Raw genomic sequence first — 18414 nt, forward strand, 5'->3', positions numbered from 1 at the left:
GGAAGTAAGGAGCCAACTGTCATGATACAGAAACAGCTGGAATCCCAGCAGTTTCAAGTGTGCTGCTATTATTGCCATGCATTTGAACAGTCTTCAGGGGGAGTAGGTGAGCCCAAAGGGCAGTGCTCTGAACTGGTAAATGACCACCTCCCAGCCAGAGGCATAGATATTTCCTAGAGCACCTGCTCATCGTGAGGAGACCGATCTTCAGGACACATATACCATCAAGTACATCCAATCATCCTTTTGTAGTACAGGCAAAAATGGACTGAACAGTGAACATTGGAAACTTTCTATACTGAACAAAACTGATTCAACTTGCTGAGATTCAAAACTTGTCTCAAGTCCCCTGTCTTTTTGGCACTAAATCTTGAATAAGTTCCGGAACCGCACTGGTCTGGGAGGACCTCTTGGATGACTAACAGCTTTTTTTATTTGTAGAGATGCTGCTTCCCTCTGACTGAAGATTGGGGATTTTCTTTAGAACTGTGGGAGAGGCTAGGGAAAATTGGATGGTATAACCTTTGGGTCTAATCCTCTGCACCCACAAATCTTTTGAGATAGCTAGCCAGGCTCTCTGGTGCAGGGAATAAATGACCGCAGACTGCCTCCAGACAGGGACAGTCTGACCTGCATTCAGGAGCACTGATGGGACCCATTTCAGAAATAATCACTAGATCCCCGGGTTCTGCAGACCACCTCTGCTGAGGACAGAATCTTCCATTCATGTTCTCCCCTCTGCCCCTGGGATATCTCCACATGAACCCTGGAAAGGACCCTGGGACTTTAGCCACATCTTTCGGCCATCTTGTTTGTAACTAGAAGGGCCTTTGAGGGGTAGAGAAAGGTACACCCATGGTAGACAGGCTCCTTCCTTCTTGTTCAGACCTAGAGTGTGTCCTTAACCTTGGGGCCAAAAAGTGAAGATATGTCAAAGGATGCATTGATGAAAGACTAAGCTCTGCAAAATCACACAAGTGCATCCAGGCATGTCTCCTAATGGCTACGTCTGAACCCGCTGCCTGTATGGTACCCTCTGCAACATCGGGGATCAACCTCATGGACACATTTGTGATAGATTGGAGAGTGGCCAGCTACAAGAAAATTCTGTTCCTATCCCCACAGAATATGGACCCAGAAAGATTTAGTACGCTCCTTTATCAAATCCCTTTGCAGTCTTGTAAAACATGTCAAGTAGTTCAGCGACAAGAGCAATGATCTTTGAGGCATAAACACGCTTCCCAAATCTTTGCAATGCCCTAGACTCCCTATTAGGGGGGATGGATAGAGGAACTCTAGTTCCTTTCTTGTAGCTGCAGGAACAACCGTGACATCAACAGAACTCCCTTGCACCAGAGCAAAGTCCTTTGGGGGGGGGGGGCAGGAATCTTATCCAGTCTCTTGGGTATGGGCTCAAGATTGTCAAGCTCCATCCACAACCAGCAAGAGACAAAATCAACAAGTTCAATGGCTTGGGGGGGGGGGGGTCACTCAAGTAATATATGGGGTCAGATCCGAAAGCCTCCAGGAACAGAGATTCTTCTTGGGAGGGGGGTATCAGCAGACCAGCTGCTTCATTGTTTCAAGAGCTTCAAGTGGTCAGGTGGTGAGCTGGGGGACCTCTCCCCTGATCAAAATCAGTGGCCTCAGATTCCTGGGAGGAATCCAAGTACCTCTTTTTGTGAGGGACTTCCTCAGTGGGGTGTTCTGGGAAGTATCAGAAGAGAATGCCCTGACAGAACTTGCTCAGGTTGGCTGTCCCAGTGGAAGAGAGGCACGAGACTCAGGACACAACAGTATGGCGGTAGCGTTGTCTGATCCAATGGGGCAGGGATGACTGTTCTCTAGTCAGAGAAAAACCCTCTCCAGAACCTCAAAAGCAGAATGCCTAGGTGAAACAGAAATGGATGGCTCTGAAGTTGAAATCACGGGGATCATTGGTTCCTGCAACCCTATCAGCAATCAATCCAAGGAAGGAGTCTGTCCCAAGCTATCCAGAGCCAAGGCTGAGGGGAAGAGACTGCTCCAAAAGCTTTCAAGAGTCCTCTGGCAATGAAACCCTGTCAACTCAGGGGAACCATCAGTGTCTATAACATTATTTGGATCCAAAGTAGACACCCCTAGGGGGATCAGACTACTCCAAAACGTAAGGATGGATTGGAGGAGATACCAAAGGGGACGTGGACTATCGTCGGCTCTGTATCTGTGCTCTAAGGAACTTCTTCCTCATCCTAACTCTGCTTCTGAAGGACTGAAGAAGAGATGGTGGAAGGAGGCCTAGACTGCCTTCAAGGTAACTCCTTTAGAAATGGAACACAGTTTGGATGAAATAAGATGCGATAAATAAAAAAAAAAGGAGGGGGGGGGTACGGATCAGTGTAGACCTTGAACTTTGAGCTGTCTGATACAAGACCAACATATCAAACTTAAGGATATTAGCAGGATCCATTGATGAAGCAGAAGCTGGAGGACCATCAGGAGTCCTGTTCCGGGACTCCTGATCATCCTCCAGCTTCTGCTTCAACGGAGGACAATCAGACCTGTTCCGGGACTACTTGTCCTTAATGTGAGTCAGCTTTTGATTTTTCTGACTTCTTTAGAAGGGGTATGAGCCACAGCTACCAAAGAGGAAGATTCAGAGGGTGAGAGACCCCACAGAATTAACTTGATCATGAGGTCAATCAAGGCTGTAGAATTAAACCCAGAGCAAGTATCAATCTAAATCAAGGTGGCTGGACCCAAACATTCTATGAGGGCATCACAATTTAGTCTCTTCTGTCTACAGGAAATACACTTTTTAAACCCAGAGGGTTTCTCCATCTTAACTGCTACCAACAAAAGGCAGATAAGTGATAGAATTACACTGCAAGAAAAACAATCCACCTATACCAACAATTTCTTTTAAAGAGAAAGAAAAAGGGAAAACTGAAGAAGCTACCAACAATGGTAGACAAGTACTCGAAAGATTACAAAAGAAAAGCAATGGTAATTATAGTACTAAACAGTAACACCACTAAACTGGAAGGATGGATGCCAGGAACAATAAAATGTGGGGAGGGAGGAGGAAGAAAAAGGCATAATATCAAAAAGTAATTCACAAACATCCATAGGAATGAAAATCCAAAGATTACATTAAAAATCCCTTGAGAGCTAGCTATCAACATTTGATACCTAATGACGGCAAACAAAATGAGGTATATTAGGTTGGTAGGGCATTATGGGTTAAGGGAGGAGCTTGAGAGTTGTAGGATCCAATGATATGGAAGAAGCAGCAGAACTGGATCAGAGTTTGGGATCTGAACCCATCAGTTGAGGAATTAATGAAATTAACAGAACATTTCCCCTGGGTAATTGCAATGTCATTAAATAGCAAGATTGTAACTATATAAAGTGCCTAAAAAGGTGAGAGAGGAGTTAGATCAAGGAAGGAGGACTGAATTACTACAGGCTTATCAGTCAGCAGCAGTACTAATTTTGCCAAATAAACTTATCTACTTTGGCAGATAAGCTGAGTATAGTAGTTTTAAATCAACTTGCCTCAAACACCTCCTCTACTATAAATCACATTTTCAACATGTGATTCACTGCAATAAAAATATCTAAACCTTCAATACACTGCATATACAGAACAGCAACACTCAAATATGCACAAAACTCAATTTTCTACGGAGAGCCCCTCCCGATAAATACATGCATCAACTCCAAGAGGAGAGAAAAGAAATTCACTGTCTCTTTTCTAAAGTTTGCACACTGAAGGTGAAAGCACATCCACAACTAAATTACAATATACTAAAATACTGACTACAAGAACCCAGCAATCATTCTGCAACAAATTTTCCAAAGTACTGTGTACATAAAATGCAGTATAGGGTGTAAATGGTGGAACAGTTACTGTATGATGCAGATAAAGCCAAAAAATGCAAGTTTAATACCTAGCATGTAAATACAGTTATGAAACTAGCCCAATAATTCCAAGCTAAAGAAAGTTCAAACACAGCTTTAGCTGCAAATGGATTAAAAGACAATTTCCAACTTCACACACCATCTGCCAGACACTTTTCTGATTAGCCTTGTATTAAAACTGTCCAAAACCTGCTAAAAAGCTCATTCAACGAAGAGGAGAGATCAACTAAATGATGGGTGAGCACAGGCGGCATGGTGGTTACCAGCCCTCTGACAAACAGCAGCAAAGAATACCACAAAGACAAGAAAGTTCAGGTGCTATCAAATTCATGATATCTAAAGACACTGCTGCAAAAGTTGCTAATACAAGTAGACACCAAAACTACCTTGCGTCAAATGCTTGGCCAGGCCAGTGAACTCTGGCTTGGTAACACTCTGGCACTCACCACTTAATCCAAGCCTTTCAAATCTTATGACCAGGGAAGGGAAGAAAAGTACAGTTTTGTACCTACCATAAATGTAGATGTCCAATAGATATGCAACTCCAGTCCTTACATATGGGTTGTCCTGCCTCAGGCAGCCCTTCGGTCAGCCGGATTCCAAAGTCTGGGTCCGGCATCAGCTGAGGTCCCCTCTTCCCAGACGTCAGAGCGGCTGGGGTATAAAAGCATCAGCCGACGCCATCTTCTTCAGTGTTTCTTGCCCCAGATGCCAGGTGCCCTCCAAGGAAGGCTAAACATAGTGAATGGATACAAATTCCAGACATGCACAACAGTAATAAACAGATACACCATAACAGATATCCCCAGCTAATATGAAAGGGGGGGGAGAGTGGACCCTAAAAAGGAGAATTACAGAGGGGTAGGAGGGAGGGAAAATCTGACTGCAGTTGCATATCTATCGGACATCTACATTTATGGTAGGTACAAAACTGTACTATGTCCTTCAAGAATGCAACTGCAGTCCTTACATATGGGTTGAATACCATAGCCAAGCTGGGGGTGGTAGGATCTAAGATAAGGATGGTGTAGCTAAAATGCCCTGCAGGACTGCAGAAGCAAAGCCTGCTCGGGATCTGGAATATAAAGGCATGTTGTAATGTTTGGAAAATGTATGCACGGAGCTCCATGTAGCAGCTTCTAGAATGTCCTTTGTAGCCACCCCTCTTAGAAAAGCTGTGGAGGTGGCTGTCGCTCTGGTGGAGTGTGGCCTGATATTGGCTGGCACACCTTTTCCATGGAAAGAGTAGCAGAATCTGAAGTAGTTTCCAATCCATTTTGAAATTGTTTGTTTGGAAATTGCCTTTCCTTGTACTCCAGCAGCGTAAGCTACAAATAACTGGTCAGACTTTCTGTTGGCCTTTGTTCTATCCAAGTAGTAGCGCAATTGCCTGTGTATGTCCAAAGTGTGTAGAAGCTTTTCTCCTTTATTTTGAGGATTGGGAAAGAAAGTAGGCAGGTGAATTGCTTGATTTAGAGAAACCCTGGATATCACTTTTGGCATGAATGAAGGATTGGTTCTTAAAGAGACTCTGTCCTGATGGAAAATGAGAAATGGAGGTACTGCCATGAGGGCCTGTATTTCCGAAACTCTTCTTGCTGAAGTAATTGCCAACAGGAAAACTGTTTTCCAGGAGAGAAATTGCAATTCTGAAGCTGCTGCTGGCTCAAAAGGAGGAAGAGTTAATTTTTCCAAGACAAAGTTGAGGTCCCATGCAGGCACTGGTGGTTTTCTTGGAGGTTTAATATTCTTTATCCCTCTTAGAAACGGTCTTAGCAAAGGATGTGAAAACACAGGTGGATCACAGTTGTACTTTGCTGAAATTGCTGAAGCGTGTATTTTTATGGAAGAATATGAAAGGCCATTGTGAAGCATTTCTGCCAAGTATTCTAGTATCTGTAGGATGCTCATTACTGATGCATCCTGACCCTTGTTGGTATTCCAGATGTTGAATCTCTTCCATTTGGCTGAATAAGTTTTTCTGGTGGAAGGTCTGCGTGCTTCCAGTAAGATCTCTTGAACTTTTTTGGAGAGAGAGATATGGGGAGAAGTCATGGAACTCTCCAAGCTGTCAGTTGCAATGTTTGCAGGTTGGGATGAACAGTCCTGTAATTGTGCTGAGTTATAAGCAGAGGCCATTGAGGCAGGAGCCACGGCTTGGTACGAGTTATGCTCCTTAGTAATGGATACCAGTGCTGTCTTGGCCAGTCTGGAGCTATCAAAATGCCTTTCGGTTCTGCTTTGATCTTCAGTAACACCTTGGTCATTAATGGTAGAGGTGGAAATGCATAGATTGTTAGAGAATTCCAGCTGAAGGAGAGAGCATCCATTCTCCAGGCTTGAGGATGGTGTGTCCTTTAGCAGAACTTCTTCAGATGATGGTTGAGGTGCGAGGCAAATAGATCTATGTCCGGCCTTCCCCATGCATGAGTTATTTGTGAAAAAATGTCTGAATGCAACATCCATTCGTGCGGGTCCATAATGTTTCTGCTTAGACTGTCCGTCAGAACATTGTCCTTGCCTGGGACAAACTGGGATTGCAACTGTATGTTCAGTTTCAGGGACTTTTCCCAAAGAATCATAGTTAGTCTGCAGAGGGGGTAAGAATGGGTACCTCCTTGCTTGTTTATGTACCACATAACAGTGGTGCTGTCTGTCTTTATTAGCAGGTGGCCCTGCTGAAGAAATTTTCCGAAGGCCTCGATTGCATGAATCACTGCCAACAACTCTTTTTGATTGATGTGCAGATGCATTTCTCGGGGTGTCCATTGCCCTTGAATGCATCTGCCCTCCATGTGCACCCCCCATCCATGATCTGAGGTGTCTGATGTAATGGTTTGGCTTGCTTGAGGTTTGTTGAAAGACATGCCTTTGTTTAGCTGGCTTGCTTGTGCCCACCACAAAAATTCCTTTTGTAGACATGGAATGAGTGGAATAATTGCTTCCAAGTTGCGGCTGTGTTGAGACCATAAACTTTTTAGGCACCATTGTAGTTTTCTCATGTGTAGTCTTGCCAGTGGAATCAGAAGAATGCAAGATGCCATGAAACCCAGGGCCTGCAGGATTTTCCTTGCAGTCATCTGGGTGTGCTTTGCTAGGCTTTTGAAGTAATCTGGTAATTGTTCTTGTTTTTCTTCTGTGAGGAAAGCCATTTGTGAGTTTGTGTCCAGTTTGGCTCCTAGCAAAATTATTTGTTGGGATGGCAGTAGTCTTGATTTTTGAATGTTGACTGTGTATCCCAAAGCCTGTAGTAAGTGAATGACATAGTCCAAGTGTCTTATCAAGGCTTGCTTGCTGTCCGCTTGTATAAGGCAGTTGTCCAGGTAAGGATATATATGTATCCCCTGAAGTCTGCAATGTGCAATTACTGATGCCAGGCATTTCGTGAATACTCTGGGCGCAGTAGATAAGCCAAAAGGCAATGCTGAGAATTGATAATGCTCTGACCCTGCAAGAAATCTGAGGTATCTTCTGCAGCTGAGTCTGATTGGGACATGCAGGTATGCCTCCTTGAGGTCCAGAGTAACCAGCCAAGACCCCTTGCCCAGCATGGGAAGAAGTTGCTGTAACGTCAGCATTTTGAATTTTGGCACAATGAGAAAAGTGTTTAGAGCGGACAAGTCCAGTATAGGCCTCCATTGCTTTTCTTTTCTTGGAACAAGGAACAGTCTTGAGTAGAATCCCTGGCCTTGTTCCTGAGGAGGAACCTTTTCTATTGCTTTGATCCTTGTATGAGTGCCTCTGCCCTTTGATTTTGTGGCAGGTTTGGCATGCCTTGTCTTGTTGGTAAGTGGAACCTGTAACCCTCGTCTATTATGTCCAAAATCCATTTGTCCTTTGTAAAAACGTGCCAATTTTTTGAAAATATAGATAATTTTCCGCCTAAAGGTGCTTCTCTGAGCCTTGGTCGGCGGTGTCAAAGTCAACTCATTGTGATTGTCCCTGCGGAGCAGTAGAAGTTCCTGCGCCACTTCTCTGATTAGTTGGTTGCCAGTGGCGGCCCCTGTAGGAGCCTCGGTATTGCCCTCTACCTCGAGCACGCCTGTTTTTTCCCCTTTGGAACTTGTCAGTGTCTGGAAAGCACCAATTCTTCGAAGGCCAATTCCTACTGAACCTTGGTGGCTGAACCTGGAGGAAATCTTTGACTGTTTGTACTGATTTAGCCTTTTCCTCAATTGATTTAAACACACTGTGCATTAGCACCAAATAGCTTGTCTTCTTCCAGAGGTGCATCTAGAAGCTTTACTTTAACATGATCTGGTAATGTCTGTTCTTTCAACCAAGCATGTCTACGTATGACGGCCCCTGTCATAGCTGCCCTACATGAAGCTTCCAATGCATCATAACCACACTGAAGAAAAGGATTGCTAACCTGCTGAGAATTATGAACCAAATCCTGCAAGGCCTTCCTATCTAAAGGCTCAGGAGAGGCTAACTTTTTCTGCAAATCATCCATCAAGAAATCCTGATATTGAAACATATGAAAAAGGCAGTTAAGTGCTCTCATGGCAAGGGTGGATGAGGTATAAACTTTTTTACCCCACCTCTCCAGGGACCTAGATTCCCTGTCTGCGGGCAAAGGATTTTTGGCCGTGGAAGTGGCCACTCCTTTGGGCCCCTGAGAAATAGTTTCTAGATCAACAGAGTGGGCCTTAAAGAGATGTTTATGAGTTTCAGGAACCCTGTAATATCTGTCTGGCTTGACAGGAGCAGGAGGGAGAGAATCAGGAGAAGTACTGGAGTCTGCGAACACATCATCCAATACATCTAACACTGGGGGTATAGCTAAAGGCCTGAGCTGGGGTAACTTAAGGAAGGTCTGAAGCCTTTTCCTGGAGTCGGAGAAATCCTGGCCCTGCCACTGAAAATGCTCTCATGGTATGGAGAATTTCCCCAAAAGAAATATCCTCAGGATGAGAGGCAGAGGGAATGGATTCATCAGCATCAGAATCCTCGTAGGCCGGGAAGGATTCTTCCTGGGAGTCTGAAAGGCCTGACTCACCAGAGGCTTCATCTGAGGAAAGGGTATCTGTCTGCTCAACCCTAGGCCTTTTGCTTGAAGGCGGCTGAGAACCTCTGTCTGGATGAGCCTGAGAGCCCCTGATTAAAGAAATTAGATCTGCAGCTAAAGTCATGATCTGTTTATCAGAAGTGGGACCTTGTGAAAAAGATTTAGGAGGGTGAGACTTAGCCTGGCTGGCAGCCTTAGCACGTGTGTAGGCCTTGATAGACAGACACAGGAGGCCTAGCTGCCCCACGTGCTGGAGTAACTTTGTCCACCGGTATGGTGTCAGGCAAATCTTGGACTTCGGTTTCAGGAGGAAAATCAACAACCGGCACCGGGGTAGCCTCCAGGACCGAAGTCTGCGGTAAAGCGGTGTCGTCGGCCTGGAGCGGTAGAATTACCGCCTCCGAAGAGACCGATGCACTCGCGGTAGGCTTTAGCGTGGTGTCGGTGGAAGTCGCGGGCCGCGAATGTCGGTCCCGGTCCTTCCATTTTTTGGAAATGTGCTGTCGGTTGTACCGACGGCATGATATAGGAGTAATTTTCCCCAAAAAAGTCTTAAGCAAATTCTGCCCGGCGCCTAAGCATGCGCTTATTAAAGCAAGCACAGGCCGAGACGTCGTGGTCTGGGCCGAGGCTGGAAAGGCAGTAAGAATGGAAGTCCTTATGAGGTATTTGTTTACCACAAGACAAGCAATTATTAACTTTTGCAGTTTTATCTGACATCGGCTGAGGCAAGAAAAGGTTCCCCAACGGGGTACTTAGCTTTTTGATGACTTCGGATCTGAAAACACAGGAGCTGGCCGACCGGCACTTGCGAACTGCTTCTGCTTCGGGCACCGCGTGGCAAGAAAGACTGAAGATGGCGTCGGCTGATGCTTTTATACCACAGCCGCTCTGACGTCGGGGAAGAGGCGACTTCAGCCGACGCCGGACCCAGACTTTGGAATCCGGCCAACCGAAGGGCTGCCTGAGGCAGGACAACCCATATGTAAGGACTGCAGTTGCATTCTTGAAGGACATCAATATTTAGTCCACATACAATAGAGCATGAGCCAAGGGCATAGAAAGTCTGCTGTCAGTACAGACTAGTTGCAAAAAAAAAAATCAGCTCAAGTGATATATGGCCAGTGTACCCTTAGATGTACCCCTTAATGTATTGATTGATGAGCTCTCTCATATGAGCCTTCTGCTGCCAGCTAAACCATTAGATGTGTGGAGAATCAGAGGGCACACAAAGCCATCACATGAAAAAAAAACTTGTACTGTGGATAAATCTACTCAATCTAAACTCAATTCACCTTTGCTTTTAATTGCACTCTCAAAATCCTGGGCTCTCATAAGAGAGACTCACAAATGCAGGTATTAGTCACACTAGTGCTATAATCTTGTAGGATACAAAATAGGTGTACAACACTACCCCCCTCCTGTGTTTTCAGGCTGCTGTCTCAACACACTGAATTCTTTATTTTGTTGGACTGTTTACCAAAGCTGTAGACAAAGCCATTATGGGTCTTTGCTCTATATCATGATTGTTCCCAGTAGCAGATTGCTTATACTTTTAAAGCATCAAATGTTGGATCAACTTCACATTGAATGTCAGGACCAAGGTCCAAACTACACAAGAAGCAAAAAGATATACGGTGGCACCAAGGGCAATGCATTCAATTAGAGCTGGCAAAAGTGTCCCTATGGATGGGGCGATAAGAATCCTAACAGAAAAAAAAGCAGAGCTGGGGGATTACCATAGAGGAAACCCCACCTGTCACCCTTATGAAGGAGGTTCCTGATGGCAGGAATAAATATATGGACTAAGAAAACTGCATTGCAGGACCTATGTGCAGCTCAAAAAATTGAGGACCGACTCCAAATCTACATATACAGAATGCTGCACATATGCCATGTTAAGTTCTGTATAACTGCACTGTTTAAGCCAGTGCTCCTTCAAAGCAGTGTCACTTGATTACAGCTTTACATATATTACCCCAAATATTTTCATAATGATGCAAGAAATCAGCTTTAAAAACCATGCACTTATTACCTGGAAAAATGGGACTCCACCATTTTCCTGACATACTACACTGTCATCACTGCGGGATCTTTCAGAGCTTGTGCTATCAGTATTACATGAGACCACAGATTGCTCTTCAACAAAATCCTAAAGGGAAGAGAAAAAAGAACATTAAGATATCAAACAAAATGTTCTTCTGCTGTATTAGCTGATCAGAGGTCTCATATTAGATGGATTCTTGGGAAAGTTATTACTTTTCCAAACAGAATTTGTTTTTAGCAAGATCCCACATTTGGGGTCATCCTTGTACCAGACCAATACAAAATAATGTAAGCTATGAACTACATAACTGCTTTTCCCTTAAACTTAAGTTGCTGCTCCCTTTGACACTAGCAAACATCCTCCTATAAACATAGGAAAACAAACCTGACCCCACATTAACAAGTTGCTCAACTCTCAATGAACTCTGCTGGTGGAAGGTTAACTCATTCTCAAAGGGATGGGGGAAATGATGCTTTCAAATCCATCAAGGAGCCTCTAGTACAAAACAAAATACAAAATGTGATGTGGCAAGAATATATCTTCTATAACTAGCCCTAAGGATGCTTAATGCAAGATCGCTCATTTGGATGAACTCCAAGCAGAAATACCAAAGTGGAAATCTCTGCAGGTAAGCATTCCCTTAAGCAGTTGCTTAACATCCAGAGATGGACCACAGATTTTGTAACCATATTATGTACAGAAACAGACACATGGGCCTTGACTTGCAAACTACATACTAAAATCACACAGTTGCCTAAATTAGAGTCAACTACAAGTAAACTGGGGCAGTATTGGGTAACTTTCCACAAAGAGAGCCTTTTCTATTTGGAGGCATTGACAAGTGAAGGGAAGAGATTCTTAACAGCCTCAAATACCCATTCCAGCATGTTTCATGGAATGGTGTGGGAACATCACATCAGAAGTTAGGCCTAGAAATGGAAATGGTTGTCCAGCAAGTCATGAAAGATATCCTAGACTAGAACACAGAAGATTACTTGTACAGTTAAAAGCTTGAGTCCGAAATCACACCTTCCTTCAGAGAATGACATACCTTTGAAACATGATGCAAGTGAGGTTTGGAAAGAACATTCCAGGGGAGAAATGACATGCCCCCCCTTAACCAACTCACCATAAAGTAGGATAAACCACACTATTGCAAGTGGCAAAAAGGTCTTTGTTTCCTATTTCTGGAAGACCATAGAATAGATATATTCTCTAAATAAAACTTCTGGAGAGTGTCTAGAGGCCTGCCTCTGAACACCCACCAACTTGTTCACTTCCAGGGAACATGAACTGCAGAGAGAGGCAGCCCTTGCCTACAGCCTAGTTCCAGATAATCACTTCCCTAACATTAGGGTTATCACAGCATCCCTTACTTAGACACCAAATGAACTTGTCTTAAAGACTGGTCCCAGAAGCAGTTTCTTCAATGCTCTCAGTGGTAGATCACTGCTCTGAAATTATATCTGCCATGAAGATCCCTGAATAGTCCTCGCGTGGCTGGAGGGCACAGTGTGGGAGAGCGCAAGGGGGATCCCCAGACTGCAAGTGAAATATCTGTACAAGATTTGTTGGATTTGACTGAAAATACAGAATACCCACCACCACACTGACAAGAATTATCAGTACATGCCCTGGTGAAATACAGTAGCTCTGGCTCATAGGTTCATAGGGAAGTACTGGGTTGGCTGCCATTTTAAGCCAAGCCAGTTGCCCTTTCAAAGGTGAGGCTCACACCTTGTACCATGTGCTTGTGAGGTAAACATCTTAACCATTAAACCAACACTCAGCTCCATGGAAACTTCAGTCAAAATCTACATCCTCAGACATGCAAACATCATTAAATATGTGAAGCCATTAAGCTTAGAAGACAAAGTGGGAGTCATTTCTGCACTGTGCCCTCATCCAGGGGGTACAAGTTATAATCTCCTCAACCCTCTAATAGCAGGAATGACAAACACAAAATTATTTAACTCTAACTTCTCCTCAACAGGAGTCACGGAGAACTTCCATAAACTAACTGGAGTTCCATCCTGAATACAACTGGTAGAAAGTCATTCAGGCAGACTAAACCAAAAAGTCCTTCCTATGCAAAACTTTTGTAACCACAACCAATCTTTGGGAAGACTGAGCACACAGAAATCCAAATGGAAGCACTTTAAAAAGGAATGCATGCCCTACAAGAGAGAAAAAAGTATGTGTATACACCAGATACTAATGTGCCAAAAAGGCATATATCTTAAAGAAAAAAGTTATCCAGATATAAAAATTAACCAGATACGCCAGCCTACTGAGCCATACCTTCCCTTTCAGGGGCAGTCCAATACCAAGGTCTATTTTAGTGACCAACAGTTGCAAGCAGACAAAGGCTGTGGGAATTAAACCAAGGACTGCTGCAGAATCTATATGTATAACTGTCAAACTTCCACACCAAACACCATCCAGGAGCCATCAGTGATGTGATCTGTATGGTTAACGTCTAGGACAAAATGATGTGCTGGCTGAATTTCAGTGTCCCAAAATGGGATAGAACAAGTCTGTCCCCACTAGGTGATGGAGTAAAATCCTGCCCTACTTAGACAAAGCATGTATCAGTGCACTTAAAACTATGCGAAAGACAATGTATTCCATAATAGGTTCATCTGTAGACAGTGTCTCAGAGGCTCTCATCAACCCAGACTCCAAGATATTCTAGTTTAACACTACCATGCCTGGAACTGGGACAGGTGATATCAGCATCTTGGTGCCTCCACTACAAATGTGGTTAAGGCTCAGACCATTTTCACACAAGCTCCGAATTAGTCAGCTGGCCAAAGTATCAGAGTGTCATGATCTCTGGGCCACACGAGTTGGCAGTGGCATCATTAATGAGTTTGTCTTGTAAATAGCATCAACCTTTTTGGAGACTAATCAGAATTGGCACAGTACCAGGTCACTCAGTTAGCATTCCTAATGACAGGCTCTAATGAGGGGATTTCTCCAGTTTAACCTGCTTTATACCCAGAAAGTTGATGCTGTACTGCCTCAGAAAGTAGTCTTAAGCTCTTCCCAGTTCTTCGCAGGACCCTGTCAGTTAGAAGTACTACAAACTTCACAAAGCATTGATGTGAACTCGTGCAGGGGTGAGCATGTGACAGTTGTATTTGGCATGTGGGATCAAGTGACAAAGCTGAAACATGCACTAGCTAAATGCCAGCCTACACAAGGCTTGGTGTGGGCTTCTAAGAAAAACCCTACATAGCCGAGAAGAGTTTTCCCCAATGCGGAAATGCAAAACGGCTGTCAACTGAACCTTCACCTTGGAACAGCTGGCTCCAATCTGGAAGAGGAAAGATAGGAAATCTAAAAAGAACAGAAGCCTTAAAAGATCCATCAGCTTCTGCTAAGCCCAAAAGAGAATCTTTTCCATTTACTCCCATCTTTCTAAGAGATGCTTTGTGAGCAGATATCAGAATCTCTTGGACTGGGGATGAAAGCCTGGAATGTACAGCCATTACTGGAAAAGGGGAAACCATGTGGTCAATTTTAAACCTTGAAGATTCGGATGATTCTGCCTCAAGGAATGCTATAACAGATCTGGAAGTGGTTGCAGAGTCCATAGAGGACAAAGTAGGAGAGACCAGAGGACAGTAAACTAAGCCTGGCAAGGCCAGAAAAGAGCAATGAGGATTACTTTGCTCTTCAACTGATGAACTTTGGGCAGGAATTTTGGAATTAGAGTATAAGGGAGGAACGCTTAAAGTAGACTGGGAGGCCAAGCATGGACTAGAGCATCTCAGGGGCTGTCCCTGAGGGATCAAGGGCAAAGAACTTGCTGCATTGATGAGGGGAGAGGCAAAGAGATTGCAGCACGGCTGACCCCACATGAAGATCATGTTTGCCACTGACTGGTTCAGAGACCACTCTCGTGAGGCATCAGTACAGTTCTGCTGAGTATGTCCGCAAAGTTTACAGATTACTGCAAGCCAGGTGCTGTCATTTCCTCTAGTAATGTGGACATCCTCAAAGAGGGTCTCACCCAGACAAATGACTGGTGCCAAAAACATGGCCTCAAACTGAATGCCAAAAAATGCATCATCCCCTTTTGGGAGAGTGACATCCCCACAAATTATCACATTAATAACAAGGTCTTAAGCACGCAATCAGTCGTGAGGGACATGGGCATCCAGATTGACAGCAAACTGACTTATGAGCACTATACTCCCCTCTGTTGTACGGAAAGCTTTCTACATGGCCCACCTCATTAGTAAGGGAATCTCATCCACGGACACAACACCCCAGTATTGTTCCCTTATAACACCCATTGAGTGCAATGCCCCTTTCGGCATGCACTTCACAAAGCACATGCAGCAGTTGGAGACACCACAGAGGTTCTTCACCAGGAGAATCCAGAGCCTCAAACATCTACCCTACACAGACCGACTAAAGGCCTAGTCCCTCTAACTCAGTCTCAGACTCATCAGAGGTGACCTCTGTCTGGCACACAAAGCAATCTCAGACCCTGCCTTGATGGGACTACTGCATATCCACAAGTCAAGCTCCACCCAAGTAACCCACATGGACAACCTCAACCTGGTCTATGACATCAACAAGACTGGGGGGGGGGGGGGCAGATGTGTGCCAGAGACTCCCCTTTCTGTGGAACAGACTCACTCTCCTTTCTGTGGAACAGACTCACTCTCCACATCAAGCAGAGTATCCCATTAACCCTTTTTAAGGACAACCTGGATAACTGTATGGAAAACAGAAAATACACCCCTGGGATTCTACCTGTGTCCCTGCTGGACAGGGGCATCGGGTGCCGACTTGCTGGAACATGGGCTCAGTTCTTGGATAGGCTTGTAACAGCTTCAGGGCCAAAAGCCTAGTAACTTCCTATAATCCGAAGAATGCTGAACTGCCTGGAATATGCATTGTGACTAGAAACCAGTTGGTGGAGATCGCCCACTGCTATACTCATTGCTTCTTGATACACTAGGGTAGGATCAGGCTCCCCCTTGCATGTCGATGTACCATACTACGGACATACTGTGTCTGAACTGCAATGATCCCCAGATGAAGAAAGCTGTGTAGTGCTTGCAACACCAAAAGAACTCCAGTTGTAACAGGTAATCCCTGGCTTGAATGAGTAGATGACTGGTTGAAGCAGCAAGAAGCCAGCTATCGAGATAAGGAAACGCATGGAATCCCTGAAGTCTGAGATGAGCTGCAACTACTGCCATGCATTTGAACATGCTGGAGTGGCTGTGGTGAGACCAAAGGAAGCACTCTGAATTGGTAATGACTGGCTACCAGCCTGGAACAAACTACCAAAAGGAAGCTCTAAATATATAAATAAGCTGAAAAGAAGGTGGGAGGAGAGGAAGGAAGTGAAGAAATACCGGCTGATAGACTTACAGAAACTCTTATGAAGGCTGACAAGAGCAACGGAATCCCAATGCTTCTTGGGCAAGCAGAAAATGAGATCCGAGGTATTCTGGGGGAATGAGGCATTATGGGATGGGGGAGCTTGAACTTCAAATCTTGAGATTGGAAAGTAGCAGAGTCATATCAGTTAGGATCTGAAACCCACACGTCGAGGAACGAATGAAAATGACATAAGATCAGAAGTTGTATACTTGGCATAATGATAGATCTGTGTGGTCTCTTTCCATCTGGTTCGACTCATGGGTAATCAGATCAGAGGCCAGCCACATTCCATAGACTTCAGCCCATCAAGCTCCACCTCTTCTACCCATAATCCCTCACTTCTCAGGACTACCTTAGAGTTTGTCACATACTGCCCAACCTGACACTACTTAAACTCCATGGGCAATAGATAAGACCCCAAAACAGAAGGGGAAAAGGGAAGATCTTCCAGACTCTTAGCCCAGGGTAAAGAGGCCCACAGTCCCCAGCCATGTAAAACCCTAGAAGGTCTCACAGGGTATTGCACAATACAGTGGAACCAAAGGAAGCCCTGGACCTTGAGTGGGACACAAAGGTGTGAGAACCCCCCCCCCCAAATGTTGCAGCCGCACAAATTTCATCCAATGCTGATCTGAAGAAATATGCTGTAAAAGTAGCCATAGATGTAACAGAATGCCTTGCAACAGCTTTCCTTTCAACTATACCCAAAGAGATGCAGCCAGCCACTTAGAGGGAATAACAGACACTGGCACACCCAACCAGGCCTTTGAAAAAACAGAGTTTCTGAAAGATTTTGTTCTACATAAATAAAACTCAACTACCTGTAAGCATAGAAACAATGCAGCAGGCATTACCCTTTGTTGGAAAACTGTGGGAAAAACAGACAAATTAATAGAGTAGTTGAAATTCTCCTCTGTAGCCACCGTAGGAATAAAAAGGGTCCATGCACATGGAAACCCTGTCTTTATGAGAAAGAAAAAACAAAAAAAGTACGGAGGTACTGACAAAAGGGCTTGCAACTGTGACATAAGCTTGGCAGAAGTAACTGCTAAGGATACGGACTTTCAAAGTCAATTTAAGTTAACTGAAGCAGAAGGCTGAAAAAGAGGGGCAGCTAACACCTGAAGCACGAAGGGCAAATCCCAGAGGGACAGGATCCCTGATCAGAGGACATAGCAAAAAGGTACACTTGAGGAAAACCTTGGACATTTTAAGTCACTACAGCATTTTATATATACCAATTGCATAAGAGTAGAATAACTAAAGCTAGAGTGAAAAATTTGCCAGGAAGTAAAAAACCTCTTTGGGGCAAAAAGGGATGCAGCCACTTAGGTTCATAGGTGTGTACTAGGCTAATGGCCCTGGAGTCTTTAAAAGCCTAGCCCATAGGATTACCCTGACATCATGCCACCCGACCTTTGGTTCCTAGTGCTTCTGTCGAGTAGAGCCACTAGAGTGATCTCTGGGGTGAATTTTCTATTTCCCATCCACTCAAGATTTCTCTTGAAGAGGTCCTCTGCTTGACATGTATGGGAAGTCTATCCCATAGCATGGGCAGTCTGTGGGTTATGAACCTGTCCCTCCAGCATGTTCTGTTGATTGTGGTAATGAGGTTGAAGTCTCTGGAGTGTGTGGTGCGGAGGGATTGGAATTTCTTTAGATGTAGCATTTTTAACAGAGCTGGGTCAGACATGGCTTTGTAAGTCAAGCAGAGATCGCCTCTAAGTAGGTGATATGAGACAGAATAGTTGGAGTTTTTTAGTATGTCCATATAGGACAAGTGTTTAAGAACTAGGATCCTCTGTGAGGTACTTTTGTGGCCTCTCCAGTTGTTGCAGGTGTCTAGTGAGGTACGTGCCAAATGGGGCATTGCACTCTGGCTTAATGAGGGAAGAGTAGAGGGAGACAATGACCTTTCTTCCTGGATGCAAAACCCTTAGTAATGAGATGTGCCACACAGGACTTTCTGACCACAGTGGCAAAGTGGTGGTCAAGAGAGAGGTTGATGTCAACCGGTGTTCCCAGATCTCTTATGCCTTGTGTT

At 44.5% G+C, this 18414-nt stretch overlaps 1 protein-coding gene across 1 annotated transcript in view; it reads right to left on the bottom strand.

Annotated features, from left to right (window-relative positions):
- The window catches only part of KIF11 (kinesin family member 11), a 1847788-nt gene that overhangs the window by 45708 nt on the left and 1783666 nt on the right, over positions 1–18414 (bottom strand). Inside the window, exon 23 of the mRNA XM_044055639.1 lies at positions 10950–11066. Within this exon, the coding sequence (XP_043911574.1) occupies positions 10950–11066 (117 nt within the window). The remainder of the gene's footprint in view (positions 1–10949; positions 11067–18414) is intronic.

Source organism: Protopterus annectens, chromosome 14.part0, assembly GCF_019279795.1.
Source record: "Protopterus annectens isolate FY-2018-M chromosome 14.part0, PAN1.0, whole genome shotgun sequence".
Lineage (NCBI taxonomy): Eukaryota > Metazoa > Chordata > Ceratodontiformes > Protopteridae > Protopterus > Protopterus annectens.